The 10,630-nt window shown below is 31.9% G+C and overlaps 1 protein-coding gene across 2 annotated transcripts; it reads right to left on the bottom strand.

Annotated features, from left to right (window-relative positions):
- Positions 1 to 7,180: 7,180 nt before the first annotated feature.
- LOC116015039 (probable protein phosphatase 2C 34) lies at positions 7,181 to 10,363 on the bottom strand. 2 transcript variants are annotated; one of them, XM_031255024.1, is made up of 6 exons: positions 10,206 to 10,363; positions 9,209 to 9,478; positions 8,801 to 9,091; positions 8,404 to 8,521; positions 8,063 to 8,304; positions 7,181 to 7,605 (listed from the first exon to the last, which is right to left on the bottom strand). In XM_031255024.1, exons 2-6 carry the CDS (start codon positions 9,449 to 9,451, stop codon positions 7,390 to 7,392), a joined length of 1,110 nt encoding a protein of 369 aa, XP_031110884.1. In that variant the 5' UTR covers positions 9,452 to 9,478; positions 10,206 to 10,363; the 3' UTR covers positions 7,181 to 7,389. The 2 variants fall into 2 exon arrangements, with proteins under 2 accessions (XP_031110884.1, XP_031110885.1); XM_031255025.1 differs by having other exon boundaries at positions 9,209 to 9,475.
- Between the last annotated feature and the right edge of the window lie 267 nt (positions 10,364 to 10,630).

The following is a 10,630-nucleotide window of genomic DNA, read 5'->3' as shown; positions in this document are numbered from 1 at the left end:
ATATGGTATTCAGTTATAAATTCTAAATTGTTTCCAATTAAGTTTATGTGACAATATTCCAGGCATTTTTCAGACTTTAAATTTTATTAAGTTTCAAAATTATATCCAAGAACGTTTCTACAATTAGTGGTTTTAACTATTTGTTTTCCATATTTAATCTCCTATTTAATGATAATAATATTAATTGGGTTATGAAGAATTAATTTAATAATTTTGGAAAACATATTTGCTAAGGCAACTGGTTATTGCCACTAATTCCATAATTTCTTTAAGTTCTTTGAATTATGATTTTAGTTCGTTATGTCCATAATTGATTAAGTATGAATAAAGAATATTTAGTGTAAATTCGTACTTTATAGTTAATTCATACTCTTTAGATTGTTTCATGAATTTGATCACATTAAGTGCATATTATTAGGATTAATTATGCAATTAGGATTTGTGAGAGTTTGATTTACAAATGACAATATATACTTTTGGTTAGATATTGTTGGAATTTGTAAATTCGGTCTATTTCTCATAAATTTGATCTTTATGTATTAAAACATTTTAATGAGCTTAAAGTTTGAAATTTCAAAGTATATATTTATTACTTTACTATTCAAAAAAAAATGGGTCTCTTTGGTTTGGACTCATTAGAGTTTGAATATTAAGTTTATGCTTTGAAAGCTCATATTAAAAATTGTCTTAAGTTATGCGATTTGTTTAAAATGTATGAGTTAAATGCCTAATTTTATGCATATTAATTTGTCCAACGCATAATATTTTGTCATGCAAAATATTTTTTTTATACCTTTAGCAATGCATAAATTTAGGATGGAATTATATTAGTTCCTAATTAAGTTGGACTTATGCATAAACTTTAGTTACGGTAGTGCCTGAATTTAAGCACATTTGGCCCATTGTTTTAGTTCACCCATTTAAGCTTTAATCATAGGTGAACCTTGCAATTTTGGTGTATACCCTACAATTTTTTTTTAGGTTTATACCCCCAAACAATTATACATTGAGTACATATGAATTGAGGAGGCATACTAGTTTTATGGCCATGACTTAAGAACATCTTGTGCCACTAGTCCCCTTAAATATCATATATTTAGATTTTCTCATCACAATCTGGTATAATCTGTTTGTTAAAATATATTTTTTATTCATTGCCAATGTGATTTGAAATCAGTTCATTAAAGAATAGCCATAGCATCTTTAATTTACTGATTTCTCTTAAGTTTGAATCACATAAAGGTTAAGGCAATGAATTGATAATTGTCTAGTGATCTTATAATTTTAATTTGGTTGGGGAGTAGCCACAGCATCTTAAATCAGTTAAAATTATATATTGAGCGGTTTATTTTGATCACATAAAATTTTAGACAAATCATTTGTGATTAATTGTATTTAATATGATGGAATTTAGCCCACAAGCAATTTGGTTATATTTGTATGATTAATTAGGATTAAATACTGGACTATGATCATAATTTAGCCCACATGCAATTATGTATCGGAATGTAGTTAAGTAGTTTTATCAGTAATGATATAGAAAATAAATTTATTTATTTTATGGTTATTTGTAAAGAATTTTTCATCTCTATCATAAAGTTTAATTTTATGATGCAAACTTTAGATCATATTTCTTAATTTACCCACAGGAATTAAGAAAAGAAACATGATTTCTTAAGTTTTATCATAATAGTTATAATGAATCTAATAGAATTAAAACTTTAGCCTACAGGCAAGTCCTATATCACTTGATTCTTTAACTTATTTGATAGTTGTTTCATTATAAAATTTCAGTTGGATCTAATTGAGTAAAACTTTAGCCCACAGGCAAGTTTTATGTCTCTAAATTCTTCTGTCAATTTAATAATTGAGATGAAATATTATCATGAGGATTTTAATTGGATTTAATAGAATTAAAACTTTAGCCTACAGGCAAGTTTTATGTCAATAAATCCCTCACCCATTAGATAATAATTTTATCACAATTTCTTAGAATTTATAAATTTAGTACAATTATAATTCTAAGTTTTCATGGTTTGCATTGGCAAAACATGTATTTAGTTACTTCCCAAAATTTAACCACTTTTATTAATTATTTCGCGAATCTTGCTCGGTTATTTGGACTAACTGTAGTAAGTTACGTGATATATTCGATATACCTCATTTGGTTTCCAAGAATAAAATGTACCTCTTCGAGCCAAATTCCAACTTGGTTTTGAAAAGTGTATTTTATTATTTTAGTATGTCCAACTATGGTGGGAGTTATGTCCTCATTAGTTATTTTTTAGTTGGATTGGAATCAAATATTGATTATTTAGTATGCCCAACTAATGGTGGGGAATTATATCTTCATTATTTAGTTGGTCAAATCAATTGTGAGTACGTATATCATTAATTCTGCTGAAGAATATTTTAATCAGTGGGAGTGATCATTTAGAAAAAGATCATTAAGATGCTCCATTAAGAGATTCCACAACTATTAATCTTGTATTTGTTCATATAAACTCATAAGTTCAAATTATTGAACATTTGGTTGTACAACATATTTATGAAAATGTTGTAACAATATTAAGGGTTGTACAACATATTTATGAAAATGTTGTAACAATATTAAGGAGTTTATTAGAACAAAAACACTTAACTTGTGATACATTAAGGAGTTTATTAGAACAAAAACACTTAACTTGTGATACACTAAGGAGTTTATTAGAACAAAAACACTTAACTTGTGATACACTATTATTAAATAAAGTCTTTAGCAATTTAATAGAGTCTTTAGTTTCTTCAAAATTGATCCTGGGCCATTTTGATTTGTAAGGCTCAAGACAATTTTGCAAGACATAAAAGTAAGACTCATAATGTTCAGCTCATAATGGACCTTGATAAAAGTAAGACTCATAATGTTCAGCTCATAATGGACCTTGAAGTTATTTGGGAAGTTATGGTGTAGCTCATAATGGACCTTGAAGTTATTTGGGAAGTTATGGTGTATATTTAAAATTCCACATTTATAGACTTAGAATTTTAGTTTATTGTCTAAGTTGTTGGAATGCTTCTATGACTAAACTATCTTTTGGCTATTTTGATAAGTGGGAGTGACAGACGTGTCAACTCCAAGCTCTTAGCATTAGAGGTAGTGCTTAAGTTAAGTTATAAAACTAGTCAAGGAACATAGTTAGCATTATGCTAACATCAAGAGATCTCTACTTAAGACACAGTTAAAGAAATTGGACTTTCGCCCACTTTGTAATTTGTATATATACATTCAGTATTCAGTTTTAATGAAATTCTTTTGCTTTCAGACATTTATCTCATTTAAGTTTGTACACCTTTATTTTATTGAGATGATGTACTTCAGTTGGACCTGAAATAAATGTAGGGTTTGTTTCATTAAGTTTCCCAAAATTAAGTGCCCAAAATCAGTTTGCATTTAATCATAATGGATGCTACTCGTTTTAAGGAGGACATATCACTATGGTTGGTGTTTTCTGGTTTTTATGGTTATAGAGTTTTGCACCAAGTGGGAGAATGTAACACTTACCACTATTACATTATTATAATATAGGTAGTAAATTATAATAATAAAGGTAATTGTTATTTTGGTGCATTACTTCCATATAATCATTAGTTAATTATTAAGGTAAATAACTAATGGTGATTGTAAGAGTAATTAGGGAAGGGATTATAATAATAAAGGTAATTGTTATTTTGGTGCATTACTTCCATATAATCATTAGTTAATTAAGGTAAATAACTAATGGTGATTGTAAGAGTAATTAGGGAAGGGATACATTACCATATTGATGGCATATGGATAGTATAAATAGAGCTCTTTGGTCCTCTCACTGCTTAACAATTCATTCCTCATACACCATCAAGAGAGGGTTGAGAAAGTGAGAGAAACAGTAATGTTACTCTGCTGCAGCAATCCCGTGTGATTACACAACCTTCTTCAATTGGAAGCTATGGCTGGAGGTTAGTATTTTAAAGATCTGTTTATCACGTATTCACATGTTTATGTTATTACGTGATTTATTTGCTTACATCAAAGTGATTGTTATTGTTTGGTTGATAGGTTTTTAGAATACTACTATGGGTTTGGAATACCCCATTAATGGGAAAACCCATACCCTACTGAAATAAGGGTTTCATTTCCCTTCCTCATTTCTTCCCCAACTATTAATAATCATTCCCATTCCACCCTACTACCAAACATGCAAAATACTTTCACCAAAACCCATTACCCTTACCAAGTATTTGATACCCATACCAATTCCGATTCCCATATGCGAACCAAACACACCCTTAATAACGTCAACATAATCAAAATTAATCCTGGAACCAAGATGTACATGATGTGTTTTTCAAAGTTTAGGCAACTCAAAATTTGCTTTCAAAATTTTTGCATATAAAGATTTACACAACTCACGCCATTCGATCACTATTTTGAACAATTCTGCATATATATTTTGAACAGATCTACGCACAAACAGAAAATTTTGCTTTTCAAAATTTAGACAAATACGCTATATACACATATCAAATTTAAATATTTAAGAGTTTTGAAAAAACATACTTGAATAAGGTTGATCTAGAATGATTATTGCTTGCTCGGCTTTCTTGTAGATAGTTGTCGAAGATAATACACGGTATTAGCTAAAAGAGAATGTTAGACATCAATTTTAGGTTAAAAAAGAGAGAGCTAATTTTGTCTCATGAGTATCTTTTTTTATTCCTAAAATTCACGGAATTAAAATCCTAAGGAGGGGCATGGGATTCTAATTCCATGAAAATGAGGGAATTGCAATTCCCCCAAACGAAGGAATTTAGTTGCCTTCGGAATTATGTGGGAATTAAATGTGAATGAAATTTAAGTTCCCTCCAACCAAACCCCTGTAAAAGTTTTATCATATAAAATTAATATTATAAACTATCAATTTTAACAAATTAGCATATTTTATTACTAAATATAAACATAAAAATCAATTAATCAATCTAAATCTTTATTTTTAAACTCCAACTCAAAAATATAATGCAAGTAAGCAACAATTAATTTAAAATACAATGCAAGATGGACCATTTCTTTTATACCTAAAATATTAAAAATAAAACAAGAGAATAAAAGACCTGTAATTCTCAAATAAAATTAAATTTATAATAACCACACAATAATTAATTTATATATTATAAGATATTGACAAAGATGGCTCCACAATACCAAAAGAATATCACATATCAATATATCATGTTGGCATTGTCCATAAATTAAGACTTTAGTTTATGAATGATTGTGTGTGTGTGTGTGATATATATATATATATATATATATATATATATATATATATTCACATAAAATTGAAATTTTATGTAGTATAATTTGTTTATTTTAACATAATTTATAAATATAGACATATACACTTTTAGAATATTATAAATAATTTTGTTAAATATATTCAAATTAAAATTTTATTGGTGGAGAGCGATTCAAAAGTCACAATTACCAAAGATAATAATGCAGGAGTCAATTCAAGAGCATCATCATTTCATTTCGAAATAACCAGAGATTTGTTGCGGAAAATATAATTGGCAATGCAAACTAATTCATATTTATTGTGTAACCAATTTTTCTCTGAACCACCATAGGGCATTCTTTTGCTCTTAACCGCGAACTCTGATCTATTGAAGTTGGGTCACACTTGTGTGAGACGGTCTCACGGATCCTTATTCATGAGATGGATCAGGTCGGGTGTCGAATAAACATGCAAATGCCATACTTATATATGCAAATGTCATACTTATATGCTCAAATATAATACTAATTAAGAATAAAATTTTTGTTACTTATAAGAGAAAAAGTAATATATTTTTCATAATAAGTAATGTTGACAAGTGCCCCTTACTTATAAGGAAAAATATAATGCTTTTGAGGAAAAATGTAATACTTTTAAATTGAAATGTAAAAGTATTTAATTTCCCTTAAAAGTATTACATTTAACCTTATAACTTTATAAGTAACAAAAATTCTATTCCTAATTAGTATTACATTTGAGCATATAAGTATGACATTTGTGCATATAAGTATTACATTTGTACTTTGACCTGACCCGACTCACGATGAGACGGTCTCACACAAGTTTTTGCCATTAAAAGTTATATGGTCTCATTTTATATAGTTTCTAGTTGTTCTTGTTCTTTTTCTTTTATATCTAAGGAAGTTAATTAATTTGTATTAAATTTAACCTATGACAAGTAATTATAATCAATTTGCTAATTAGAAAATATATTATTAATAAATGTGACTACAATTTTTAACTTGACATATGATGAGTCAGTGATAAATGAAAATATCTCAATCTATCCCAGTCAATTATCATGTTTTATTTTATGTGCTTGATTCGATTAAAGAAGTTTGACTAAAGTTATTTACAATTTTTTTTTTATAATATTAAGTTTAGAATTACTATATAAATTTTATACATTTAGAAGCTACATTAAAAGTAATATTAAATACAAATAAAATAATTATAAAAAATAGTAACGAAAATAAGTAAAGATAGAAGAGTTAATTTGACCAATAAATAACAAATATGACATATAAAATGAGACAAAAAAATAATTAAGTATATGTGATTGGAGATTACAGAATCATAGTACAAGATAAAGCATAAGGCATACAAATTTATTGCGTCATGGTTTATTCTTTTTGATTTGGTACCTTTTTCTAATAAAGTTTTTTTTTTTTCTAAAAAACGTTGAATCCTCAATCACAAAGTCTCCAAGCTCAGCCTTACAAAACATATGTGAGAATGTAAATCAGGATAACTGAATTGAACACAAAAGCTACACCTTTGTTACTGGGCACAAGAGTCACTTTCACTTTGAGAGGTTCTCACACTATTGTTGGTGAGACTCGATTTCTGGTCTTTCTTCTTAAATTTTACCTCTGTAACCAATAGAGTTGTCCATACGGGCTTTAATAAAGTTTTCTCTTTTTGGGTGGTGGACGAGGTGAAAGAAGATGTGATCTGTTGGTATGCAGTTGCAATAAGAGAAAAGCTGTGGGGGACAAAAGCTTATTTTTGCCAAAAGAAGTTGACCGACATTTGACATTTATCTATCATCCACACCACACCACACAAATCCCCCCCGCCCCCCTAAGAATATCTGCCACTTTTGGTCCTGACCATAAAATGGACATTATACTTTATACATAAAAGAGAGAAAGATGGTAGACTTGGAATGAATAATACAGTATAGGGGAATGGAAACTGCAGATAATTTTGGTTTTGGGAATTAAGTTTAGTGTTGTTTGCACCATGATTCATTCAGATTAGTATTTACAGATGGAGTTGAAAGTAGTGGTGATCGATTGGCTGCTTCTGCATCATATCATGCAATCTTCTTCTTCTTCTTCACACAATCAACTTGTTGTGAAGAGGTGTGGAAGAATAGGCAAATGGCCGACATGTCGTCCATTGCAATTCCCCTTCTGGTGCGCTTCCACGCGCAAACTGCATGCTCGACCAGCCTCTTCGCCGACTCTTCCTTCTCTGGGGCCGACCACACAATCTCCACCGCTTCTTGGTTCGAGACCACATCCCATACCTGACAAAAACACATACAACAAGTTTAGTTCACATACAAAAACATGAATTGTATTATATTATTTGGTTTACTGAATGAATAAATAGACTTTAGAAATTTTATTCCAGCCAAGGACCTTGTAGTCCAGTGACATCAAACCCTTCCCTTTATACGGGAGGTGGTGGTTCGTACCTCCACAATATTGACTCTTGTGCTTAATAGGTTGAGAAAATAGTTATGAACAGATACTGCATTGTAATAGAGTCGGTAGTATTCAAAAAAAAAAAATTTATTCCAACGTTTGGTTGGTTTAAGGGGTAAAAAAGTAAATAGCAAATTTAGGCTATTCTGAAAACTCAAGAATAGCCTAATATTAGGAGGACTTGAAATTGTGAACCAAACATATTGATAATATGATATTAGTATGTTTTGCGACCCCTTAAAAAATGTGCCAAAAATGAAAAGACTTTGTGCTTACTCCATCCGTGGCCAGAATGGCAAACTGGTCTCTGAAGGTTATGTTTCTGAATGTCAATTGTGGCTCAGAAATAAGGCCAAAGTCCTTGATATAGTGATCCCCAAAGGCTCTTGACACTGCAAGTCCTGGCCCTTCCACTGCTACTCCTCCATTTGGATCTGGCATCCACACTCTATACACCCCCGGTTCATCATCCGACGACCACACCTTGCCTTTCGACCTCATTATTCGCTCTCTTTCACCTTCAACCCCCAACAAAACACACAAAATACTCAACCAATTATTGCTACACACATAATAATCAGGCCACACATAGAAAGAGTGTGTTAATGAGTACTAACCAGGTAAGTTGGGTTTAAGGTCAACAGTTAGTTGAACTGCTACCAATTTACCATCATCATCAGCTGTAGCCAACACAGCCCTGGAGTCTCCAACATTCGCAACTACCATCACATCACCCTGAAACTTACGTGTAACTACAAAATCCTTTACTAAGGTGATACCACAACGCCAAAAGCTATATAGACTGCCATCACGTTTTCGAGAGGCAGGGTTTCACTGGCCCCTGCCCAACAATCCCCTTAACCATCAACTGATGGACTTGACCCTTTACTGGCCTCCGCCCAACAGACAACATATATCATTAGTGGATCATCAGAACATAAAAGACAGTAAGATTAGTGGCATCTCAGGCTGACAAAAAGCTAAGCCAAGAGGCAGGCAATCCAATTCCTTTACCTGTTTGACAAGAGTTAGCGCAGTTGTGCCGCTGTAAAAGGAATCAGCTTGCTGCTTGAGTTGTTGATCAACTGCAGAACAGGCCTTGATGTGAGATTGTTTCCACACGTCGAGCTGGGAGTCGTCTAATCCTATGTTTATGTTGTCCATGTTATGAGCAACTGTTTTTTGCCAGTTACACAGCAAAGATGATGGCACCAATTCCCTGACTCTCTTAGCTACAAGATGACCCCAGGGACCATGCCCATCAAACACGCCGCAGAAAATCATGTCCTCTTGCCCCCCAAACTCCTGTTTTATCATTAGTACAAGCACAAAACATTCACTTAATACATACAATGATACAATACAGCAGAAGTAACAGAACATCATAGGATGGGAATTTATGTTACATATATAGTTATATACCTCCCACACAACGGCGCGATCTTGATTGACTCCCTTTTTGCCTTGTCTGGAATGCAGGGAAGCGAAATTGTGAGAGGAAATGGCATTCACACAGCCAGAAGTGGTGAGGATTAGCTCATTCTTTCTTGCTTCCTTAGCAAGTGCATTTGCAGCTTCTCTCCCAACATCTTCTCTGCTCTTCCTCCCACTCTTTTTCGAAATTGTTTTCGCAAAACCATTGAAAAGAGAAGAGAACTGAACCATTTTCTCTGCTCTAATCTTGCTTTACTCCTACAAAGGAGGGAGGTTAGATGTACAAAACTCAGTAATTAACAATGAATTGATCTGAAACAAACAATCTAAAAGAACAGATAAACAACCAATTATGTTTCTTTTAGAGTTTAAACTCATATTTAATCAGATTATTGAACTGTAACTTCCTATATGTTATAGACTATGGATTGCACAAAAAATTTAACTTCTTAAACTCATTTCAAGGCCGGGCTCCGATACTACTTGTTAGATCAAACACTTACAACTTACCTCAAAAGCTATAATTAGCAGCAAAGGTGTAACTTTATTTCCTTATAGACTAGCATCACATTTTCGAGATGTTGGGTTGCTGGACTTAACCTTTTTAAGCCTTTTATTGGCCTCCGCCCAACAATCCTCAAGAGCCCGCCACCGGGTGCTCCGGTTGCTAGACTTGACTTTTACCGGCCTCAGCACAACAATTATTTATTATTATTCATAATAAATAATCATCATAAGTTTGATCCTAATTAACACAACTACATAATAATGGTTCAGCATCAAACCATCACACCAAATCAAATCCAAGAGTAAAACTCTGTATGAAGGGTGTTTGATACAATATTTGGTTATAAAGATTTTATGCGTGCAATTATTTTGTCTACTTTGCAAATTTTCCTATGGAAAAAATAAATTAAAGAAATTAGTTCGCATCTAATTGCATATTTAAAAACTTGATGGGAGAAAATGGACAGAGACTGCAAACCTGCTTGTTTAGCCAACAAAGTGATGTGAGTTCTTCAGATCATGAGCCGGGGGAAAGCCATCGGAAAAAGGCGTTTTCCGGCAGTGCTCCGATGAAACTCCGGCTAGGTTGGCAGTAGTTTAAAGAAGATTTGGAAGTATCAGCCAAGCTCTCCATTCTTGTTCATAATACATCTATGGCCGCGGCATTATTAATGTATATATATGTGCTGGTCCAATGCAAATGCATGGCCTACGTTGTTTTCCAAATTACAAAAGAGCCCTTTGAAATGATCATCAAATCCGAAAGAAGACATGGGCATTCTAGACAATCTCACTTGATTTCTTTTACCTTTATTTTCTTTCAATTCCTAGGAGCATCAATTAACATAGAGATATTGGTTTAGGAAAAAAAAAACACTTAATTTAATTATTCATACTTGACGA

Source organism: Ipomoea triloba, chromosome 4 (genome assembly GCF_003576645.1).
Source record: "Ipomoea triloba cultivar NCNSP0323 chromosome 4, ASM357664v1".
Lineage (NCBI taxonomy): Eukaryota > Viridiplantae > Streptophyta > Magnoliopsida > Solanales > Convolvulaceae > Ipomoea > Ipomoea triloba.
This window is presented reverse-complemented; position numbering and strand designations above follow the sequence as displayed.